Below are 26,031 nucleotides of genomic sequence, written 5' to 3'. Positions count from 1 at the left end.
GGAGAAAAGGTTGAACTATGCCAAATTAAAACTGGAAAAACTGGACTGAAAATCAGTAGCAACAGTGTCTTTTGAAGTGATTAACTGAAATGTAAAATTTTGATTCAAATCGTTGTCAGTATGTGCACTGGAGGTCAGCAGAGAAGCAAGACAGTAAATGCCCACTGCTATCTGTAAAATGCAGCAAAGGTTCTGTCATAGCTTGGGAGTGAATTTCAAGAAGTGGCACTGGGGATCTTGCTCAACTTGATGTAACAGAAAAGTGCTGCCAAAGTTTGATCCAGCATGTAATGCTATCTGGAAAATGTGTGACTGGCAGTGGCTTCATTTTTCATCCAGACAATGATCCCATATACACTGCCATCCTGGTATGCAGTAAAAACAGAAAAACACATGATGGGACAGTATCAGTCATGGACCTCCACAGAGGCCAGACCTTAACATTATTGAAGCAGTGTGGAATTATCTTGACTGAGATCTGTACAAAAGGAAAGCAACATCCAAAGAAAAGCTTTGAATGTCCTTCAACAAGTCTGGAGAACTTTTCCTGAAGACTATATAAAGATACTACAAGAAAGGTGCCTAAGAGAGTTCAGGCTGTTGATGAATAAAGGTGGTCATACTGAAAAGAGAGAGGCCTTGAATCTTGTATAAACTCTGTTTTGTGCCTTATATACTGTATTCCTAGGTGTGTTTGCACATTTCAGTAACTCACTGCACCCGTTTTAAAATTTTCCAGTAAAAAATAAAGAAATATGGGATGGCTTAAGCTTTTTTTACAGTACTGTGGCGCCGCAGAATATATTACTTGAACCCATGGAAATGAACTTAGGACATAGTTAAAAACTTTGTTGATTATAAAATTGTGGAGTCTGTTTATCTGTACTAAAAAGCCATGCTCAAATATTTATCAAGATGCCAGGCAGTCTTGGACTATCATAGCTTTGGTTGCAGGCAAACATTGGCTGTATTTCTTTCCCTTTCTTTGCTCTGCACTTTTGTTGCCACTGTACCCGCAAGAATTCTCCACATTAAAAAGTAAAATATTTCATTCAGTTGATGCTTTAAAGGAATTGCATGTTCTTTCCCTACCGACATAATTCAAGGAGAGCATTTTTTCCTGAATAAATCTGACCCTTATGCTCTGTGATGGATCCTATGCTGCCCGTACTCGCAGTGATCGGACAAACAGTTGTTTTTTTGACTTAAAAGCTGAACATCTGATTTTGCCTGAAGAGGTAAGCTTTAAAAAATCAATACAATTTCAAGCTGCAGTTTACACACAGGGTTAAACAACTATTTACACTCTCTATGTGACATTAAGGTTGAGTTAGGTCCAACAGCTTCTCCATTTCAAAATCTGAGTAAACAAAGTAACATTCTTGTCATTATATATATATATTTTAAATTTTTGTCTGCTTCTCCTGACATTCTTCCTGTGGTTTCATTACAAAGCAAAATAAGGTCCTGTTTCTGTACAATTAAGAGGGTCTCCAATTCCTAAAGTCTGGATAGAGGAAGTTATAATAATAATAATAATAATAATAATAATAATAATAATAATAATAATAATAATGAACATAAACTTGATTTATACATCACCTTTCCAAACTACTTACAAGGTGTTTTCCATAATTTGAAGCAACATCAAAAACAATTCCAAATACTTTAAAATGCATACAGTACAAAGAAATAAAAAAGAAGGCAAGAGTCTGTTTTTAAACCTGGACTGTGGAACCTGTAACAATAAATTATTATACATAAAATATCACTTTAGTGTGGGCATCCATCCATCCATCCATCCATTTTCATCCGCTTTGTCCGGGGCCGGGTTGCAGGGGCAGCAGCCTAAGCAAAGAGGCCCAGACCTCCCTCTCCCCAGCCACCTCCTCCAGCTTATCCAGGGGAATACCAAGGCGTTCCCAGGCCAGCCGAGAGATATAATCTCTCCAGCGTGTCCTGGGTCTGCCCCGGGGCCTCCTCCCGGTGGGACATGCCTGGAACACCTCACCCAGGAGGCGCCCAGGGGGCATCCTTGTCAGATGCCCGAACCACCTCAGCTGGCTCCTTTCGATGTGGAGCAGCAGCTGCTCTACTCTGAGCCCCTCCCGGATGGCCGAACTTCTCACCCTATCTCTAAGGGAGAGGCCAGCCACCCTTCGGAGGAAGCTCATTTCTGCCGCTTGTATCCGCGATCTCGTTCTTTCGGTCACTACCCACAGCTCGTGGCCATAGGTGAGGGTAGGGACGTAGATCGACCGGTAAATTGAGAGCTTCGCTTTTACACTCAGCTCCCTCTTCACCACGACGGACCGGTGCAGCGTCCGCATTACTGCAGCTGCAGCCCCAATCCGTCTGTCGATATCCGGCTCCCTTCTCCCATCACTCGCGAACAAGACCCCGAGATACTTGAACTCCTCCACTTGGGGCAGGAACTCATCCCCGACCCGGAGTGGGCACTCCACCCTTTTCCGGCTGAGAACCATGGCCTCAGATTTGGAGGTGCTGATTTAGTGTGGGCAAAAAACTAAATTCAAAACATTTTGTGAAATTTAAGATGAACATTCTAATAATAATCACAATATGCTATTCTACATTCCTCACTTTATTATCTAATTATGCAGTTTTAAAAGAGTAGCTGAAACATGAGCCTGAGTTGTTGAATATGAGAAGACACCATTGATCAGACTCTACCTGGCTCTAGGGGATAGTTTCACCAGGAGGCTCCTATATACCTTGTGGGCATAGCAGCTGTTTCACTGTTTGTTGGTGGAAAAACCAGGGACAACAACAAAGAGCACCAATGGTGCAGCGATTTCCATTGCATGATGGCCAACTTTCATACACTAGTTGTAACAATGTGGTGCCCATTAATGTAATTCAACCTCGAGTATATGCACATACATAAAACCTGAATTCAAAATCCAAACAGAAAGTGGAATATTTCTGTTTTTATTAAAACAAACAGACAAACAAAAAATATTAAGGGTCTCCAGTCAATATATGAAATGTGTGCTTGTGTTAGTGAGGTGGAACTTGGTATCCCAGTAAATGAGAAAATTGAGCTTTCTGTTTAATGCTGTCTTATGGTGTACTTTAACCTAAATCGCAATATTTTTAAACATAATCAAATTCCTTAATTAGAATCAAGACAGGTAGCTTAATCAAATCAGACAGTGAAAACAATTATATATTAAAATCTTAGATACTAGATAATATAACATATTTTCTCTTAATTTTATCATATCCATAGCGAGCATGTTTATTTGTCTGTACAATCTGGATAAACTACTGGATAACTGTGAATTCCCACAGCCAGTTATCTCAGGCATAGTTTAATTTAGTAATCTATGCAAAACCCATGAAGAGTACATAATTTCAAATGCTGAGAACTAAAATTCTGCCTAAGCTTGACTAATGTTTTGCACATTTGTGTGAATCACTGCAAATGGATGTAGTCAGTCATATTGATGAGTCCTCTGATATGGCATCAAAAAACTCACATTTTACAATTTTAATATGATGTGGGGTCCTCATGCCCTAGAACAACACCCCTAAAGAGTAAACACAAATAAGTGACACTGGATCTGAACATTTATACACAGATTTTTAGGAAGGTTAACAGTCAAAAAGTCCAATTAACACCTTCCTGGAAGACTACTTTAAACAGTCTAATATGAATATATGAATTCAGTTCAATCAGTTTTATCAGTAAACACTTTTATTTACATAATGCCAAATCACAGTTGCTTCAAGGTGCTTTATATTGTTGTGTTTTTAAAGTGTTTTAAATTTGATTCTGAATTTAACAGGCATCTAATGAAGAGCAGCCAGGGGAGATATGCTCTTGCTTTCTAGTACCTGTCAGCATTTTGCATTTTGAATCAACTGAAGGCTTCCAGGGAGTTTTTAGGACATCCTCATAATAATGAATTACAGTAGTTCAAACTAGAAGTAACACATGCATGAGCCAGCTTTTAAGCATCAGTCTGAGACACAATGTTTCTAATTTTAGAGATACTGTGCAAATGAAAGAAAGCATTTCTGCATGTTTGTTTAATATGTGCATTGACTCCAAGACTCCTCACAGTGTTACTGGAGGCCAAGGTAATGCCATCCGCAGTAAGCCTCTGTTTAGACAACAAATTTTGAAGATTTTTAGGGCAGAGTTAAGCTCGGTTTTATCTGAATTTGCAGGAAATTAGACATTTTCCAGGTCTTTATGTCTTTAAAGACATAAAGACCTGCAGTTTAACTAAATGATATCTGTTATCTGGCTTCATGGATAGATAAAGCTGGGTATCATCTGCATAGGAGTTAAAATGTATGCCATGTAGTGCTGTCAGCATTAATCTCGTTAAAATGACATAAACGCCATAACCAACTAACGCGTTAACGGGCTAACGCGTTGACACCGTGCAGCCCCACGCACGGGCCGATCCGCGCTAACTCGCTAACAGAGATTTGCCGCATTAATGCGGTTATGACATTAACATCATTTTAACGAGACTAACGCTGACAGCACTAATGCCATGCCTTATCTGGATACTGCCTAAGGTAAGCATGTATAATTTAAACAGAATTGGTCCTAGCAATGTGTGAAAAGGACTCTCCATTTAGATGAACAAATTCGAGTCGATTAGATAGATAGACAAGATAGACAACTACTGCCAGCTTAATTAATAGAGATAGGTTGATTATTTTTAAGATTGAACCATTAATTAAAGGTAGGACTTATTTGAGCAATCTTGTAGGAATGGGGTATAAAAGTCACGTTGATGGTTTGGATGAAGTAATTACTGAAGTTAACTCACAAAAATCAACTGGAGAAAAAGAGTCTAAATAAATATGAGTAGTATTGAAAGTAGCTGTACACAATGTTGTGTCTGTGAGATGGTTGTGAATATTTTTTTCTCTCTAATGTTTAAAATCTTTTTACAGGCTAAATGAAGATCTTCTAAATTAGTAAGACGCCATTTCCTGTTCAGCTTATGAGTTATCTGCTTTAAGAGGTGTGTTTGAGAGTTATACCAGGGAGTAGACTACTTCTGATTTGAGCCACAGTATCCAGAGTCGTATGCAGTGAAGATGTAAAACTATTAACAAGACAATCGACCTTTGTGGGAGTAGAGTTCAGGTAGCTGCTCTGCACTGTGTTGGCACATGGCATTGAAGTGGATAACACTGGGGGAATTATATCTTTAAACTTAGTTACAGCACTTTCAGAAAGAGTTGGGCCAACACAGCCTGAACAGTAGTGTCATGTCAGAAAATGGTAGTGGATATATCTATACTGACTATACTGTATTAATTTGTGAACTGTGAAAAGGTCAGCCACATCTTTCAAACATTAAAATTATTTGAAACTAAATCGAGGAAACAATAACACATACAAAAAACTGGTGTATCTATCACCGTTATAGCACTATACTAAGGGGTTTAAGACAACTGAAAAAGTTGGCTGGTTATAGTCCGGGTGTTGATAATTTGTGGTTGCAGTACGCATCTAGCTAGTGCTACAAAGAATGAGCATGCAAAAAGTTAGTAATTTTTTCAATTTTAAAATGTAACAGCTCAGCTAATATCACCAAACACAAAAACTGTTTCTTTGGAGTTAGTCACACACACCTGTCTTCTAACTAAAGGTATAACAACTATATTTCTCAGGAAGAGGAAAGAATGAGAGCGTCAGCTTTTATCATTATCATATTTTTAACACAAGTCTTTGTACTACTTAAATGCCAAATATGTGTACTTTTACCACGTCAGCTCATGACGTGTATTGTGTAAATGTATGGTGTCTAATTGATACCTCAGCATAACAAAAAATGACTTAACAAGAGTATAAAGCAAGCACTCTTCTTCCTTGTTCTGCTTTTCTCTGGGAGACATCACTGCAGTAGAAAAAAAATCAATACCCTAAAAATATGTTTGTTTTGATCCCTGTATATTAGATGTTGACTTTCTTAAGCCATGTAACCTTTAACTGTCACTGGATCAATAGGTTGGAAACTAAGAAGGCTGTTCAAATCCACTGACAAATAACATTAAGTAGACAAAGGAGATTTTTTTTCTTTCTCTGAAAACAACATAAAACATAGCACTTATGATGCAATTTGCATGGAGAAGGGAAGAAAAAAGCAAAAACACTGGCTCTAACTTAATTAGGTTAAGGAGAAGAGTGCCCGCCTGTAAGCAGCTATCATCCATTAGGAGACTGTAATAATGACATATAAATGCAATTAATATGACCGATGAGAAGCAACATCCTGACAATCATTTGCCTACTTCATCATAATAGTCGGCCTGGCAAATCCCATTAGATCAGTGGATGGGATAGTGAAAGACCTAAGGAATAAATCCATCATTGTGTTGTCAGAGAGTTTATTAATGTTGAGTTATCTGGCTCTGACAACATTCAACTACTCAAAACTCTGGAAACAATTACCCTCCGGCCCCACCCGCCAGCTGCACCAAGACACACAAATACCACCCCCCAATTGGAAGATTGGAATAAATAACTTTAACTCAACAATAGCTGATAGATTTTATATTAAAGCTGGTATGACCAAATTGTTGGTCCAACCCAATAACTTATCATTAGCTTTAAAAAAAAAAAGTGTTTAGAAATACTAATGGTAAAGAAATAAAAAATAAGGGAACATTTTGAAAACACATCGTATCTCAATGAGAAAAACAAAAAATCATGTCTGATATATATACTGATCTGGGTAATATGTTCAGAATGAAAGGATGCTACATCATTTAATGAAAATGAAACTTATCAGCCTACTGAGGGATGAATTCAAAGACACCAAGAAAATCAAATTGAAACAGTCATGTGGTAAGCTAGTCCATTGTACCAAAATGTCATTGCAGCAAGTCAAAATGGTGCTCAGTAGTTTGTACCACATGCTTGTGTGCATGCCTGAGAATGGTGGGCATGTTCCTAATGAGAAGATGAGTAATGTCATCAGGGATCTCCTCCCACATCTGGACCACCAGGGCTTCACTGAGCTTCTGGACAGTATGAGATGCAACCTGGTGTATAGCATACAGTGGCTTGCAAAAGTATTCGGCCCCCTTGAACTTTCCCACATTTTGTCACATTACAGTCACAAACATGAATCAATTTTACTGGAATTCCACGTGAAAGACCAATACAAAGTGGTGTACACGTGAGAAGTGGAACGAAAATCACACATGATTCCAAACATTTTTTACAAATGAATAACTGCAAAGTGGGGTGTGTCTGAGTGCAGTCAGTTGCCCATAGACATTGCCTAATGAGTGCTAATGACTAAATAGAGTGCACCAGTGTGTAATCTAATGTCAGTACAAATACAGCTGCTCTGTGACGGCCTCAGAGGTTGTCTAAGAGAATATTGGGAGCAACAACACCATGAAGTCCAAAAAACACACCAGACGGGTCAGGGATAAAGTTATTGAGAAATTTAAAGCAGGCTTAGGCTACAAAAAGATTTCCCAAGCCTTGGACATCCCACGGAGCACTGTTCAAGCGATCATTCAGAAATGGAAGGAGTATGGCACAACTGTAAACCTACCAAGACAAGGCCGTCCACCTAAACTCACAGGCCGAACAAGGAGAGAGCTGATCAGAAATGCAGCCAAGAGGCCCATGGTGACTCTGGACGAGCTGCAGAGATCTACAGCTCAGGTGGGGGAATCTGTCCATAAGACAACTATTAGTTGTGCACTGCACAAAGTTGGCCTTTATGGAAGAGTGGCAAGAAGAAAGCCATTGTTAACAGAAAACCATAAGAAGTCCCGTTTGCAGTTTGCCACAAGCCACGTGGGGGACACAGCAAACATGTGGAAGAAGGTGATCTGGTCAGATGAGACCAAAATGGAACTTTTCGGCCAAAGTGCAAAACGCTATGTGTGCCAGAAAACTAACACTGCACATCACTCTGAACACACCATCCCCCCTGTCAAATATGGTGGTGGCAGCATCATGCTTCTCTTCAGCAGGGACAGGGAAGCTGGTCAGAGTTGATGGGAAGATGGATGGAGCCAAATACAGGGCGATCTTGGAAGAAAACCTCTTGGAGTCTGCAAAAGACTTGAGACTGGGGCGGAGGTCCACCTTCCAGCAGGACAACGACCCCAAACATAAAGCCAGGGCAACAATGGAATGGTTTAAAACAAAACATATCCATTTGTTAGAATGGCCCAGTCAAAGTCCAGATCTAAATCCAATCGTGAATCTGTGGCAGGATCTGAAAACTGCTGTTCACAAACGCTGTCCATCTAATCTGACTGAGCTGGAGCTGTTTTGCAAAGAAGAATGGGCAAGGATTTCAGTCTCTAGATGTGCAAAGCTGGTAGAGACATAGCCTAAAAGACTGGCATCTGTAACTGCAGCAAGAGGTGGTTCTACAAAGTTTTGACTCAGGGGGCTGAATAATTATGCACACCCCACTTTGCAGTTATTTATTTGTAAAAAATGTTTGGAATCACGTATGATTTTCGTTCCACTTCTCACGTGTACACCACTTTGTATTGGTCTTTCACGTGGAATTCCAATAAAATTGATTCATGTTTGTGGCTGTAATGTGACAAAATGTGGGAAAATTCAAGGGGGCCGAATACTTTTGCAAGCCACTATGCTGTAAGTTTTATACTAAAGTGGAAAAATATGTGTACTCTTTTTTTTTTCTTCCTTAAGCCATACCCACACAGTTTACTGAGTTTCAAAGGCATTAAATAACAACACTGTCTGAAAGGTAGGGTCAAAAAAATAACTCCACAGTGGCACTCTTTCTCTTTAGCTAAGGCCTGACTCTGACATCCATACTTACAAGCCTAACTAAGTGTTGAAAGCTGGAGATTGCCATTTTGAATGGTCCCATTAATTCTGTTTGTTGAGCTGTCTCATTACAGAGTTAATAGTGCATTTGTCCTGATTGCGGTTATGTTACGGAACAATAATCACACTGTTGAACTAAAGAGTGGAAGATGCACACCACACAAAGGAATTTATGATGGCTTGTGTAAATCTGGAAAATGTCCATATATTTAATTATTAAATAATAAAATACATAATTGCTACATAGGTTATATTGAGGTGGTATTGACATACCCAAGCAAAACTAATAGTTCAATATATTATTGCTAAAAACCTTTGTCAACCCTGAGAGGATAAATAATTTGCAACATACACACAAAAATAGACAAAATACAACGTACTAAAAACATCTTCACCAGTCTAATTATTACATAGCCAATTAGTAGCCAAAGAGGAAAAAATATCTATATAGAGCCAGTGTTTCACTATACTGACAAAACTTTTGCAAATTTTTATTAATTTCTGCACATTCTTTTATTATTTAGATTATTTCTGCATGAGACAGTAGTGCAGGAACCCACAATAACAGACTTTCTTTTCTCCCTACACTATAAAATGCTCTGCCATTGCGGTTCAACTGGGAGAATATTCACAGTTTCAAACTTCCCAGATCAATAACTCATAAAGTAAAATGTTATTCAAACAGAAGGTATGATCAACAGATTAGGGGAACAAACCATTAAATTACTAAAATAAATTTAGCTGATTCAACATAATCTCCTCAAAGAACCTGCACACAGGGACAAGTGGAGGTAGACACTGTCAGTATGATTTTCAGTGGAAACAACTTGAAATGCTGTACATGTCAGTGTGAAATCACATGCTGGCATAGAGCCCACTGAAAAAGCAGATTTGTTTTTGGTTACAAAATCATTGCTCACTATCTGAACAACTCAACAGATTTGCCTCATCCACTTCATCCACACATTCATTTCTTCAAGACTTCCAGAAGGGGATGAAAGATCACTGTTTTGAAACTCTGTAGGAGAGCCAGCAGTTTTGCAGAGGTACAAGTGCAAGGGGCCAGGATGGCACTTCCACTAAGACATCTAAAATTTAAAGCTGTACTGAAAATGGTCCAGAGGTGCAGGAGGATGTGATCAAGCAAAAAATGTTTGTCCCAGCAATCCTAGCAGATACTTAGAATTAACTGACATCAAAAGCAACAGTACACATGAGCAAATACCCCATGTAAGAGAGAGCTAACAATCTTTCATACAAAAAACTAAAGCATTCAGACATTGACGAACTTGTGCACTAGAAATATGTGTGTGTGTGTGTGTGTGTGTGTGTGTGTGTGTGTGTGTGTGTGTGTGTGTGTGTGTGTGTGTGTGTGTGTGTGTGTGTGTGTACATGTTTAGATGTCTTTGTGAGGACAGAAAATTGGCATGCTACTATACTTGTGGGGACCAACAGTCCCCACGAGTTTTAAGGCATTTTTTGAGGCTCAAAATGTGGTTTTAGTGTCAGAATTACAATTAGGTTATGGTTAGGTTTAGGCTGAAGGTTAGGATTAGGCATTCATTTCTGATGGTTATCGTTAGGGTAAGCGGCTAGGGAAAGCATCAAGTCCTCACTAAGATATGAAAACAAGTGTGTGTGTGCGTGTGTGTGTGTGTGTGTGTGTGTGCAGTCTGTTTCACTTTCTGTGGTGTTGCTAACTATACTCCATTCCAGGATTTTTCCTGTTTTACATTATTCCTACAATACTGCTGTGTTTGAGCTGATGAAAATCCACCCAGGCCCGTCCAGCTAACAAAATATTTTAGAGGAGACATAACTGCAGATTCAGTTTTTAATATAGACGTTTGGTGTAAGTGGAACAGGTAATGTGATTGAGGAAATTAATCTGCACTGACAGCATCAAACTCACATGAACACATAAAGGTTCAAAGTGCATTCACAGTTATAAAAAAACATCTGTATTATGAAAAAAACAAACAAAACAAAATTAATAATTGTAGGAAAATTTACAATCCTAGTTAGTGTGTAGTGAAGTGGTAACCCCAAGTGGTTCATGCATAATAAACTCTGACCAGCTAGGCCTTTTATGTGCAATCTGGAACACCAAAGCACAGGAACGTCAAAGTCTACACCAAAACACAATGGAAATACTAAATAACTTTTGTCATGCAGTGTAGTGTCATTAAAACTGCTTGTCAAATTAATTATATCTTCTTGTCTACAGCACCCTGGTAGCTTCTATTGGGAACTATTGTTTGCTTTTTATATTCCAATTTTAAAAGGGCACTGCAGATGAGATTAGTAGGTTCCAACTCTATTACAGCTGGGAATGAAAATTATTATCTTTAATAATGTCTATATTTATGACTGTTACTTTCTGTTGAAAGTCCAAAAAGTGCTTTATAACCAGTATCTGCATATCTGCTTATCTATGTGATCACAGTAAGCTGGAGAACCACTTTTTTTTAAAAAAAAGAAAAAAAAAGAAAAACAAGAATGCAGAGCTGCAACATAAAAAAATACATTTCTAAAAATGTCAAGTGGCTCTGGAGGAAGAACTCTGCATAGAATGTGAATCCTCCTCCCTATTGGAATTCGGCCATCATAATTCCTCTAATTGGCTACAGATCTCACCATTTTTCTCCCTTCCACAATGTGTGATTAATTTATTTAAGGAGGGGAAATTAACATTACAACCAGACATATAACATATTTTTTTCCTCAGGCTCCCTCTGAATGTGTTATACTGTTAAACAGATGGAAGGAGAATCTTTCTACATGCATATAAACTATCAACACTTTTTTAAAAATTCAAATGCAATTTGTGTAGTCATCTGCTTTGAAATTAGATAAACTCAGTTTTAGCAAATAAATAAACACCTACTCGGAAAAAAATGATGAGGAACGTTCCCTTAAATGCATATAAGGATTTAATGTATAAACAACCACAAAACACGACAAATTAATGGCTGCAGATCAGCGTGTGTGTATTGTTCACCTTGATGATGCACTTAACCACTCTGAAGACACATGACCTACCATTGACCTCAGGAGAGCATGTTCTGCTGTGTTACACATCTAAGGGTAATTGCTGTTAGATTAGAGCTAATCCAAAGCAGACAAAATACCAGAAAAAAAATGCATGCCGTGTGCTGTGCCTCTAAATGGAGGCGAGTGCGATACAGCCATGACATACCAATGAGCTATCACTGGATAAGCATACAATGTGTTAGACCAAATGCCTGTATTCCCACAAGTCTTATCAGAAGTGCATTGATATGCTGCAAACTCCTCTGTTCTGTACTGATTTTCATAAGTGGATATCTGCATATGAATATGCATAATCTGTAGGCAAAGAACAGCACTGGCTTGAATCTTTCTGGAATCTGTTTGCTCAAATTAAATTTGAGGAGGCTTTGGCTTCACGCAGGTATAAAGTCGGGACCTCAAGGAATGGACAAAATGCAATCTCAAACCCATCTGCTATCATCTGATGACAATTTACCTTTGTGTTGTTTGTGGTTTCTTTTCTTTTATCTTGTTTTTAATTGATCTGTACTCATAGATGGACTGTAAACAGTGACCGCCACATGCAAGTCTTTGCCCAGATATCGTTTAATTCAGAGTGCTGAAACAATTAGGAGCTCTGCCGGAGTCTCACAGTGGTGTAGAAAACCCCAGTGTTTCTCCTGGGATCACCTTAGATAATGTGAAAATATTGAGGAAAACTAAAATTACTGAGATAACGTTCATATTGTATATGTTGATAATGTAGTTATTGTTGCAGGACAGATATTATTATACTTTTCTGTTAAATAAATCTTCTTTGTACAACCTATGGATATCTTTGTTTTGTTTCGGAAAAAGTCAGTGGAACAACATTATTCATCCAGACAACTATAAAAGAAGAGAGTTAGAACATGTATCTCTGTGCAGATAAAGCCAGTTCTACCAGGAACTCTGAGAGATGTGCATGATGGAGCATTAGAAAAAACTGTGGGAGGGAACTCATCAGCTGAGGGGAGATTAATGGAGCATGTGCTTTATCTGAAAGGAAATCTAAAAGATTGTACAACTTGAAGGGAATGGAAATAGGTACAAACATACCAGCATGGATAAAAGGTTTAAAATCTTTTGTAGGAACCATGAGGTAGCGAGCAGTGCAGAACTGGCACATTTCCAAGGTGCAGCACCAATTCTGGAGGGAATCAAATTTTATGGGTCTTAAACATCATTGTGACCAGCTTATATGAACAATGACTCCCGTCTTCCTCTTTGAAACACACACTGCCTGTCATGCTTGCAAAACAAAAACCCTATTCAGATAATTCTATTAACTAGGTTAGTCAAGACTATATAAGCGCATCTCCAATATGATATGATAATGAACTCTTATATACTATACAATCGATACTAAAAACATACACTGTGCAGTTTTAAGATAAAGGGGAAAAATAGACATAATCTATTTTCAGAAATAGATTTCAAAAAATGCTGAATCTTTTGAAAACTGAAATGTGGACTGTATAATTTGTCTGTTAGGATGAGGAAAAAATAAAACAGAGTATAACAAAACAAGGTTTGGTGAACAACATAGACTGTGCATGAAGGCAGGAGGAACAAGTAGGAGAAAGAACAATCAGAGCTCAAAAAGAGTGAAAGTGGGCTTTCTCCCACTAACCTGTCAACCAGTAGGAGGATATTTAGATGCTTTTCAGTCTGTTTGAAGCCAGAGATGGTGGTGTCCCAGTGAGCTCGGTTCTGGGGAAAACAAGTTTTCTGGATGGTTTGATGCAGACTCTCACATTATCTTAAACTGTTACTACATTATTTTGGAGACTGCAACAGCTATCAAATAAAGATTACACATAAAGAACTTTGAAAGTAGAAAATGTTCACCACCGAACCCTAATAAAACAGTACGGGTAAACAATCACCAAACCCTAATCACTTCATGCACTGTTTTTGGCAGTTTTCTGCTTTCTATTTCACACTTGTCATTTTAATCAAGACATACTTAAGTGGGCTTTGTTGCCACACTGGCATGTAAACAATGCTAAAGAGAGAGGATACTTCTGTCGCAAGCACTGGTGATCAAATGCTTTTTTCTGCTTTGCACACCAGCAACAAAATTTCACAGTAGCTTTACAGAAGATTGTAGGTATAAGCAGGTATTCCATAAGTCAGAAGCTCCTTCACTAGTATGTTACACAGCGACCTCATACTGGCTTATTATCAGGCAGGCAACACTTCCATTCCAAACTTTTTGAAGATAAGTTAAAACTTGAACATAATTAGAAAAACACAAATGGCAAAAGAAATTCCACCAGCTCTTGAGCTCTAACATGAGGATAAACTGTGCATTTCCAGGCTATTGCTTCCAAACGCATAATTGAAATATGAATACATTCCCCCTTAAGGGAAAGACAATGCTCATTATTGCTCTCTACTCTTAGGTTGTTTCTCTGGTGTCATTTGGTGTGCAGATGTTTTATCCATTTTTAGCATGTTTTTACAATGTGTTCAGCAGAACTTATTTTATAATGCAACAAAAATCTCTATATTCTTAAAAAATAGACAAGAACAAGATGTTCTTCGAATTAAAGTGTTTAGGTTTTATCTTTACAAGGATGCTCTTTAAGGACTGTTAAATCTAAACATTTGACTTGATTAAAATGCCGATGTGGTGAATGGAAGCATATAACCCAACACCTGTCAGCAGGGCTGGACTGGGGCAAAAAATCAGCCTGGCCATTTTGACTAGAGACCGGCCCGCCAGGTATACGAAAAGGCATAAAGCCTTTGAATGAAAACAAACGCTGTTGTGACAGTGATGTACACTGTCTTGTTGGTATATATGTATCAATCTAATAAACTTAAACCTACGTCACCTCCCTATTCTGGCATTCTAAACAGTATTTAGTGGAAATATTAAACAACCTAATTAATAGGGTTGCCAACTCCCAGCGAGAAAAAAAAAATAAAAATCACCCCCCACCCTCTGCCTTATGATGCTTAATCGATGTAATAGACTTTAATTTAATGCACGTGTAAAACAAATGCACAGAAACCAATTATTTTTCTACAATAATTAAATAGATTCAGCATCTTTCATCAACAGAATTGCATACTGCACAGATAGTACCTTCCCAAAGGAAAAAGTACTTCAGCTTACTAGGGTTATATTAAACGTAATATTTACTACATACAGTAATAGATTTCTATACATTGTACATCAGATGAAAACTTGATTCAGATAATTATTTATTAAAAACTAGACATTTGAAATGAGAATAAGAAAGTATTTCCTTGTGCCCCCCTTTCCCTGTTAATGCCCTACCTGGCCCCCTGGCAAAACTTTGCTAGACCCGCCCCTGCACAGTTACCAGCTGTCAGCTACATAGAAAAGGATCCTGGTGTTATTTGTCTCTCAGAAACAGTTCATAACTTCCCTTCAACTCATTCGTGTCACCCAAAAGGTAAACCTGTTTCTCCATCACCTGTTCAGCTCTGATGATTCAGTAAGGACATCTCCTGGTTTCATCTTCACGTTTCTCTCTCACCACATATCCAAACCGATCATGACCAGCAGCTTTTATGGCTGTGGCTCCAGCAAACATCAGCTGAATACTAGAAAGTAATATCAAATCAATTCTAACAATAGCTTATCAAGCTTAAACGTGCTGCTGTTGTTTAGCGCAACCTCCACTGGTTTCCTCTTTCTGGCGCAAAGTGGGTGATAAACAAACGAGAGAGACGGGAGAATGAGAGAACAAGAGGCAACAAGTAAAGACACAGAATACCTCCAGGTTTTTGTCTTTTTTCATTGTAGCTGAAGTATGGGACAAATCATGTTTCTTTTTTACCTCAATACGGAACTTTAAAGTTCGCCCTCATCGGCTGTAATTTGTCCAGCCCAGAGTCGATCATGACCAGTTGGCCAATCCACCACCTTTCATTGTTTACAAAAAAACCCCAAACAAACAAACAAAAAAACATCGGCCCATAAAAACATAAAATCACCATCGAGCATACTGGGCAAATGCCCGGTATGCCCGATGGCCAGTCCAGCTATGCCTGTCACGATCACTTGAGCTGGCAGCAACATTCAGGCACTTATTGCTTTTCTGCCTGTTTGTCTATTTCTGAATGTGTTTGTGTCAATGAGAAAGCTCGGGAAAAAAATTATAATTCCCCCATCTCTGCTGCACTTCTTTTGTTTAGAGTTTAAGCCCCAAATACCAATTTACTTTCATTAAATAACGCAATTCTGAGTCAGAGAAAATATTTTGTATTGATATTTTTTTATGTGGGGATCAATTCACAAAATTAAACGTCATGGTGGTACACATTAGTATCGATCTGCCCAACTTTAATACTGAAATAATAATACTGAGAGAGAAAAAAAAAAAAACTATCACATGCTGATAGCAGTAAAAATTATCCGCTCAGATCGATGGACTCAACATGAAGTTAAAGAAAACTAATAATCACATAATGGAAAGCCAGAAATTGAGTTTCAATTTGACCACATTTGGTAATAGCTGCGAAATTCAAATAACTTAAAGAAACGCAGCCAGGAAACTTGAAATATTCAACATGTCTATATATCAAGCTTGTTTTTAAAGCTACTGTGTGTACGTTGATGGATTTATCCCATGGTCCCTGTGCCCCAAATGTCTGGCTTGCATTAAAAAAATATTTTACTAAGAGAGCAAATGCATTACAGTTTTTGTCACAGGGGGGCTTCTATTATGTGGTAGGGATACACCAGAGGAGCCCAAGGAGCAAAAAGAGCAACTAAATGGAATTGCTTTTATAAATCAGTGTCACATTAAGCATTCAGTGCACAGACTAAAAAGCCTCTCTACAGTATACAAGTAGCAAGTTTATGAATCTTTTGGGAATCAGCTTGCGGCATGCTCTCTTGTTAGCTACACCATCCAGCCTATCCTTTGATTCTAGTACAGCTTTACATATCAAGATAAGCAGTTGTGGAATTAAAGGGGGAGGTACAGCCACATGAAACAACTCAGGGGCTGAACTCAAACTTACAATGGAAGCTATAAAATCATGTAGAAAAAGGCTGACTGAAGCATTATGTTAGTGGAAATTAATCAAATAGACAGCAGGTAGCAATCAAACTCTTACTGCTGAAGAGGTTCGGGTTGCTTTTGATTTTTTCATTGTAAATTCTAGATAAATGCAGGGTGCTGGATACAATTTAGATAAAAAGATCCATAACAGGTGAGTCAGTGGGATTACCGCTGAAGCTTTGAAACCTTTTTTTGGTGATCTGAGTAAAATGGTAATTGTAGAAATGGTTATCAGGTCAGTCAGAGTAGTATACATATTTGGCATTTAAGTAAATTACAACTAGTAAATTCACCTATAACAGTCCACTTAACTCCAGCAACTCTTTATATAAAAGAGCTCTTTCGGTCTATTAAAACAAAGAGTTTTCATACCATGTGTCTGTGTACTGATAAACGTTAAATGCTTTGTTATGAACTACGCATTTATATGTCCCATAACAGTTACTCAACCAGAAAGTACTAACTGACTTTAAACATCCATATGGTCAACTGACAAGCATTTTCTGAAGTCTGAAAATAGGAGAAGCACATTAACAATTGTGTCTGTTGTTGCTGTGCACATATCAAAGAAAGAGAAAGCGGGAGTAAATAAAGATTGCATTCATTAGGGGTATTTACATACAAGTTCTTTGTTCATTTCATCAAAGATAACTACAGCGCGCCTTTCAGCAATGGTAATGATCAAATAATTATCTGGAGATCAAAGCTGTCCACCAGTGCTGCAAGGCAAGACTGGAGACTGGTGGTAAAACAATGCAATACAAAATACAGTTACTGTGGAGGACAATAACAATCAAGGGTCACTGACCACAGTTCATTCATCCTTCCTGTGACATCCCTAAGGTCTCTCACCATTAAAGTAAATGAGCATGGTTCTCCACTTACTGAGTCTGTCATTTAGGAAGAGAGAGAGAGAGTGAGAGAGACCGAGAATAAGCAAGATGGATAGATACGTACATACATACATATATACAACATTCAAAGCTATGACTATGTTTAACGCTCGGTATAAAATGGCAGCGGTGCAATAATTGTAATTGCTTTGTGACATTCAAGAGCAAAAAAGTAGCTGACCAAAGAGAGAGAGAGAGGCAAGGCCTTCTGTGTTTTTTTCTGTTTTTAAAACATGAAAAATACAATTTGCAAATAATAACAGAGTGCCTGTCAAGTGATACTATACATTTACCAGCCCAAGATAGCTTCTGATTAATAGCAGAAAAATTGTTGAGAAGCAAGCCGGTCAGAATGGTTTGATGATCAGTGCCAAGTTTAAGCCTTCTTTTATGCAATTCTGCAATCCTGTCATTTTGCTGTATATGGAAAAAAGACAGGAGGGAAAATACTGTGGTGGGGCGTCACACATTAGATTGCATGAGTTGAGCATTCATCTTAAAAAGACAGCCTCCTATAGAGGTCTATTATCACAGGCAACATGATGACACGTATAATTTGCTGGCCTTCACAATATCCACCATGGGTTGTGTTTGTATGACTGGATTACACTCGTGGCATATCAATTGGCATCTTTTCAATTTTCCACAATGCACTAGATCTAAACCGAAGCAAACGTAAGTGCAATGCAACATTAAAAAGAGTCCTTACAAAAACTCACACATCTATCTCAACTCTACACCATATAATAACTCCCATCTCTACTGTTGACCCTTCCCCCTTTTCATTGCTTCTGCTGCAGTGCTAAGCTGGAGTCCTGACATAATATTGAGTTGTGGTGCAGCATGTACATGTTCTATGCCACGGGGAAAACACTTTTTCCCCCCACTCGACCACTGAATCTTTGTCTCTCCCATGTGTAAGCGATTGGGGTTAGCTATGACTCTGTTTATAGAGATAGGGAAAGGCTGGTTGACAAAAAAATAAAAAATAATATTGGGGTGGGAAAAAAGGGTTAAGATCTTGAACAATAGTTCTCCAGGTTTTCTGAAATGCTTTTAAAGGGTTTTTTTACTTTTTTCCATTGGCTGCTTTTTCTTTCATTTTCACAGATAACACAGTCTGAGATGCATGAAATGGTACTTTTGCACCGGAGAGGTAAACCGGGAAAACTATCCATAGCCGATGAACAGCCATGCTCTTAATCCAGCAATGACCTGAAACTAGACCTCAGAGGCAACCTTTAGTTGACAAATCTACTGTTTGCAGAAATGTTCTCAGTGGAAGAGTGGCTGTCATGAATCCATTCTTGAGGAAGGGAAATGGCTGAAAGGAAAGGCTGAGGTATGATAAATTACACAAGAACTGAATCAGTGGCAACAGGTCCAAATGTAAAGGTTTTCATTCAAATTGTCCTCCATGTACGGAGGAAGTCAGGGGAGAAGTAAAACAGTGAGCCCCTACAGCCATCTGTAAAACACCGTGGATCAAAAAAAAAGCAGCATCAGATTTGCAATACCATACATTTGCAGTGCATTATATTGCCATACAATCCGGAAAGCACCAGATTGGCTATGGCTTCATTTTTCAGCATGGCAATGATTCCAAACACACAGCCAATGCAGTAAAAGCATACCTGGACAGACAATGGAACACCTTTAGTCATGGACTGGCCTCCCAGAGCCCCAGACATCAACATTATTGAAGTAGCATTGGATCATTCTGACAGAAAACTGAATAAAAGTCAGCCACCATCTAAAAAAGATCTTTGAATATCTTTCAAGAGTCTTGGAGAACTATTCTTGTAAACTACTTAAAGAAATTACAAGAAAGCTTACCTAGGAGGGCTCAGTCTATGTTGAAGAATAGAATCATACTAAATATTTATTTTTATATAAACTCTGCTTTTGCTGTACATACTTTAATAATACTGTGGTAATTCAACAAACTGCTACACTTACTTCCTATATTCCTGTCAAAAAATGAGTTTGGCACAGTACTGTAGTTCAAGATGATGGACAGATGATAAAGAACAGGAAGACATTTAAACGTTTTCAATCTTGCATTAGGTGCCCGAAGCTTTTCAAAAAGGTTAACTCTTCAGGTGTTTACAGAGTCAGCCGTGTTGCAAGCGGTATTGATTTCCTCTCTATCCCAAAACATCAAGTAAAATAAAAAAGGAAGATCATCTCGTGTGACAAAGCGTAGCAGCTTGGAATTATCTCCCTTGAATGTGCAAGCACAATGCCACACAATTTCATGAATTAGTGAGATAGCTCAGTACATGGCATTCAAAAACTAAATTAAAAACTGGGATTAAGAGCCCATATTTTAAGTAAAATGGTGGTGCACTGGTAAATCACAAAGTCAAAGCATTTGGAAATGAAAGCATGTGTTTCCTAATATATATGAAAATGACTAAGGAAAAAAAAGGAAAGTGAAGGAGAAGCAGGCTTGCACTTCTTCCACACTGCCCTTTCTGCTCATCTGTTCTCGTAGACACTTGTGGTAATAAATCAAAGCTGTGCAGACAGGCCATGGTGGAGAAGAATCTTGCTGTCCTTTTCCTTCCTTACCTATAACCTCTGACTTTGGTTTGACAAAACTATCAGAAATCTGACATTATCCACAAAACAGACAAGACTATGCTCGTTGTGGATCGGGTGATATTTTGCTAACAGGTTATACTCCAGCACGACAGAAATCCAGCTGTTATGAGAAAGTGGAAAGCACAATGGTAGACTAGTTTACTAGTAGTATCCTAACCAGTTAGGCTAACATTATGTGTCTCTAGCCCCTGAATTCAAACAACAAGGCCATTTCACACCAGCAACAAGAAATTCAGCACAGATGTTTTTCATCACAGATTTGTTTGCTTTAGTCACAAATGGCTAATGTCATGGAACGGAGACATGAGCTGTGTGTGAAATTCCACCCCTATTTAAAATGCACCGCACGGCTTGTTTTCTGACAATATCCACTATACTACTATAATGTTCTAAAAAAAATTCTACGATGCACTAAAAAGCTGAAATGTAAGTTTACTGCTCACTATTGATTGAAATATTGATTGTCCATTATATGAAGAGCAGCATGTGAATGAATAGGGGGTGATTTTCATCGCATTATATTGTTACTATGGGTGGTAATAAACTGCTTCAGAGACAGTTCAGAAATGAGATAGCTCATTTAAGAGTCATTTCCCATATGGGTGTCACGTGGGTTTCAACACCACCCTACACCCGTAGGATACCAGCAGGAGATTATGAGTTTACTCCTTCCAATGTGAGAAGTGAACTTGAGCACAGATTCTTCACAGTTCTTTCCAACTAAGCTTTTTTCTTTGCAAACTAAGTCCTGATAATTATTAGCAAGCACTAATATCTTCGTCAATTACATGTTTTGTTTTGTTTTTTTAAACACAAGCCAATACACTTTCATCCACTCTCACAACACTTTTGACCACGCCTATTTAGGGTTCAGGAAGTGTATACCATTTTCACACAATTTCACACCGGTTTGTACCGGTTGCAATTAGTCATGTTTGCTCCGTCATCTCTGACTGCTTGTACCAAGACATATGGGCTTGTTTTTTTTTTCTTTTAAACTGGAGCACAGCCTCTCTTATCTCCACATCAAATCAACAACAACATAAAAGAAGGCATTTTAAAAAAAAAATCATAGATATCACACTGTTCTTAATCATGTGAAGAAGATAAATAACAAGTGCTGGTTTCACAGAAGGATGTGTTGACTGTGGTGTTAGACTTTTACCGCTTTGACTTTTACACCGAGAGGTGTTGTTGGCGTTTCCTAAGAGTTTTAGAACAATATTGAAAGAGCGATGGTAAAAGAGAGTGTTGCTGGGTGAGTACATCAATCCAAAACACTCTGCAGTCTGTATAGTTCTGTATAATAGCTGGTGGGTATGTAAAAGGCGAATATATAAAAAAATGATAAGACATACACCTGTAAGGCAATGCGATGTAGTGTGGTAATAAATTGCTTCGTAACAATAAATGGTGTATGTGGTGAGAATTCAACTTTTCTAGCTTCCTCTAGCACAGGGGTGGGGAACTCCAGGCCTCAAGGGCCGGTGTCCTGCAGGTTTTAGATCTCACCCTGGGTCAACACACCTGAATCAAATGATTAGTTCATTACCAGGCCTCTGGAGAACTTCAGGACATGTTGAGGGTGTAATTTAGCCATTTAAATCAGCTGTGTTGGATCAAGGACACGTCTAAAACCTGCAGGACACCGGCCCTCGAGAACTGGAGTTCCCCCACCCTTCCTCTAGCATAAGAAAATCACAATTCAGTATGTGAGATGAAACAGTGAGGCATGAAATAAATGCACTTCTGATAATAAAACCTCATTTCATTTTTTCTTAACAATTTAATCCCCAAAAGTTGATTCTGTTCATCTGGACGATGATTACATTCTTTTGGGGAAGTAAATCCCCAAAGGAATGATTGTTAACGTCTTGAGGATGCATCAAGACGTTAACAATTTAGTGTATTTTATGAATTCTATAACAACATTTCACAAACTCAACAGCCAATAATGCATTTGTCAAGAAGAAAGAGCTGTTGAGTGGACCAACAAGCAATATAGGGTATAAACTGGACACAGGGAAATCACAGGTGACATCTAGTATCAGCATTTAACCCAGTTCTGACAATTAAAAGGTTTAACAAATATAAAGGTGGTTCTACATTGCTGGCATGTGTACTTTCCTACCCACCTAGCAGCTTATCATGACACATCATGAATGCCAGACTGAAAGGTTTGACTAATTAAAGACAAACACAAGGCCTGACTGAACCATCCGATTGGTCTGTAAGCAAAAGAAAATACAATTTATTTTTTTTATCAGTATAGATTTCACAACTATGACTGTTTAATTAGCAACAGTATTGACAAGTGTATTTGTAAACTTCTCACAGCTATGACAAATACACCTTTTGAGTTAAGCACTTTTCTTAACATATTGTTTTTAATTTAACTTCTGCCTCTATGCTCAGTTGATCTTTTTTAAAAGCCTTGTTAAAATCAATGGTCTCATTTTTTTAAAAAAAAATCCTTTTTCCACACTTTTTCTTTTTAATCTAATTTTTTCAAAACACAAAGCACACGAGTAATGCTTTCAATATGTATTACACATGAGGACCTATTAAAGCTCATTTTCTTGCTCCACAGCATGTACTCATGCACTGAAAGGGTGAAGCAGCAAATTTGCTAGCTGGCTGACTGGGAGGACAGAGAGGCCTTTCTCACCAGTCAACGGCTGTCCTTAATGAGAATAGAAAGTGATTTACTAGCTTAATGCTCCAGCCCTCAGCCTGCCTGCCCGCCTTTGCTTTACACAGCCAGTTTAGTCGACACTCTTCATACAGAGAATGAAACTGAGACCAGGGAAACAGGGAAAAAAAGGAGGATAGCAAACTCCTGTCTGAAAACTGCAGTAATGAGATGTTCTCATGGATTCTCAGTCCCCGCATCACTGACTTCCTCCAAGCCCTGCATTTTTCTATCCGTCCTGCTTTTTGCTAAGTTCTCCATGATACTGTGCCATCTGAACAAATCGCAAACTGAATAAATTACATCATTCTGGAATTACTTCCTTTCACTTCATTTTGTTTGGCTAAAAGCTTTTAACAAACATCCCTGTTCCATACTTTCTCTACATCCTGTTACACAGTCACACTTACACCGCGAAGGGGAAATCAAGAGAACATGAATCGCTCACATGATTTGTAAGACTTAAAATGAACAATGAGTAATGCTCCTTTTATACTCATTCTGCTCCTGTTACAAAGTTGTTGTTGGGTTTTTTTTGTGACTGGTATAAGACTGGTGTACTTCCCTGCTATTATGTTCCCTATGATTATCCAATCAGCAATGCTGTATTCAAGACCACTTTTAAATCACAGGCTTTCACTGAGAATCAGATGACCTGTCAGAAACCAGTTATCCACGGATGTGTGAATAAACAGAAAAAAGTGGGATGTTTTGCATCCCCTAAAATCTGCAATGACTAAATGTAGACAACGACACAAACTCTAGGCTAGTGCTTTATCCAGTTAAAGTTATACCGTCTTGCAAAACACGTGTGTTATGAGCTCAAGTGAGAATACCAATTTCATGCATATTTGCAGGGCCAAATTGCATTCCTTGATTGGGAAAGCATACTTAGGGTATGCATGAAATTTAAAATTATGTTTTACCATGAAATAGGAAAGTCAGACAGAAAGAAGGACGAAACAAGAATGAGGGATGGCAGAATAACTTGAGAGTGCCACTTAAAATCGAGTGGCACGGCTTGCGTTTACATACCGTAGTTTTTAAGTTGAGTAGGGAAAGCGAAAAGCGTGTTCTTCATACCTGGACTGGTGGGGATTTTTTTTGGGCGGGGGGGGAACACGCCACAAAATTCAAACAGAGTAGAGCAGGTGATTTAACGCCGGGGACAAAATGTGTATAAGCGCGTGATTTGTTTTTATTTGTATCTTTTGGAAATATAGCTGTGTGCACAGCCTATGCGCACAAACGTGCAGCCAAACAGACCGGTTATCGCCATGGAGGGCAAACACAGAACTACAACAGTGTTCTTACCGAGTGTGAAGTAGGGAAGAGCCGTGTTGTCAAGATCATCCATTACGGAAATTCGCCCAGGTAGGTCTGTTCTAACGAATAATAGAAGTCTGGATTCCCCCCCTCCTCCTGCTCCTCCTCCTCCAGTTCCTCCTCCAGTTCCTCCTCCACCAACACCACCTGCTTCAGCAGCACCCCCTCCTCCGACCACGTTCCCCGAGGCTCCGCCGGTGAAGCTGAATTCGTTCTCCCGGAGTACGGGCAGGGTTGAAACGGTGACGGTTTTCACCTCACATGGCGTCTCCGTGTCGCTCTCCCTGTCCCTTTCCTCGTCAGGCGATGTCGCCCCTCTGTTTGCCTGGACAGTCAAGGAGCCTGTTAATAACAGACCCACGAGAAGGACGCGAAGGTGCAGCACTAATATCCTCGCCATCCCGCTCCTTGTGTGTGGTTCTCTCGCTTTGTGGGGCTCATAAGCTGTCCGTTCACTTATAGTACAGTCGCTGCAAAGGAGTCGCGTCCGTCCAGGAGGCGGCAGTACAGGTGTAGTGAGAATGACATCTTTCGGCTCCTTACAGATCCATTTGTGCTCACACGGGGACAACAGATTGCTTACACTTGGATAAACACGTGTCTTTTAAAAGACAGACACGAGGTAGAGGTATCTTGTTATTAGTGCAGGTTCGTGTTTAAACAAACACGAGCAGTAGATGAGTCTTCTTCTGAGTTCACAATAAAGTGTTAAACAACAAATAAAAAAAATAATACTTTTTTTTTTCAATACAGCTTTATATGAGTTGAACGTGAGGACAGAGCTGCTATCCCGTCTAAACAAACAATTTATAGCTGAACATCTGTCCAGTTTGTTCTCCATGCAGGCAGTGTAAAGACAGCTCTACTGGTACTCGAAAACAAAGTACAGTTGACCGGAAAGATTACGGTTAAAGCCTAAAGTGCATTCACCACAGAGTGAAATATCCACACTTAAAATAAAAGTTGCATTCCAGATATAAAAAAAAGTTACACAGAAAAGGTTTAAAGAGAGGCTATAGACTTTCTTTTATTTACTGATTAAAAGTTTGTTTTTATTATATAATGTAGTACACCCCGTGTTCTTACTTGTTTAAGGTTGTTGTTTATTTTTAACTTTATGATTAAAACAACAACTCTTAGGAGTTTCTTCTTTTTCTTTTATGTCTTTTTCTGTATTTGGCTTAGAGATGGACAGAGTCTTTGAGCTCTGTCCGTGGTGCTGACTTGGTCAACCCTGTCCCGCTTGTCAGTGTGATATCACATAGTAATATTGCAAACACTATAAACCTAAATAATGCAACTGAGCAGTTGAAATCTAATTATTTAGAGTTTATTTGACATTTTGTCCTTGAGCATTAAATAATCTCAATTTGAAAAGTTAATTTCATTTAAGAGTACTTAATTTTGCGCCTGTTCAAAGTTCACCTACTCATATTGTGTTTATTTACCTTCATTTTACAATAATAGGGCTCTAAGATCATGAGTGATGTGCCTTTTTGACGCACACAGTGTTAGCACATTTAGGAGTGTGAATAGTGATGCTTGCTGCAAGAAAAGGTAAATCTGAATGAGTTAGCATTCCTG

The 26,031-nt window shown here is 38.6% G+C and overlaps 1 protein-coding gene across 2 annotated transcripts in view; it reads right to left on the bottom strand.

Moving 5' to 3' along the window:
• Window positions 1-24,993, bottom strand: part of astn2 (astrotactin 2) — a 299,114-nt gene extending 274,121 nt beyond the window's left edge. Inside the window, exon 1 of one of the 2 annotated variants that reach the window (XM_080304251.1) lies at window positions 24,436-24,993. In XM_080304251.1, coding sequence (XP_080160377.1) covers window positions 24,436-24,847 — 412 coding nt within the window. In that variant the 5' untranslated portion in view covers window positions 24,848-24,993. The remainder of the gene's footprint in view (window positions 1-24,435) is intronic. The other variant, XM_026173680.2, reaches the window with a different exon arrangement.
• Window positions 24,994-26,031: the final 1,038 nt, after the last annotated feature.

Source organism: Astatotilapia calliptera, chromosome 7 (genome assembly GCF_964374335.1).
Source record: "Astatotilapia calliptera chromosome 7, fAstCal68.1, whole genome shotgun sequence".
NCBI lineage: Eukaryota > Metazoa > Chordata > Actinopteri > Cichliformes > Cichlidae > Astatotilapia > Astatotilapia calliptera.
Note: the sequence above shows the minus strand (reverse complement) of the source record. Positions and strands in the feature narration are given on the sequence as shown.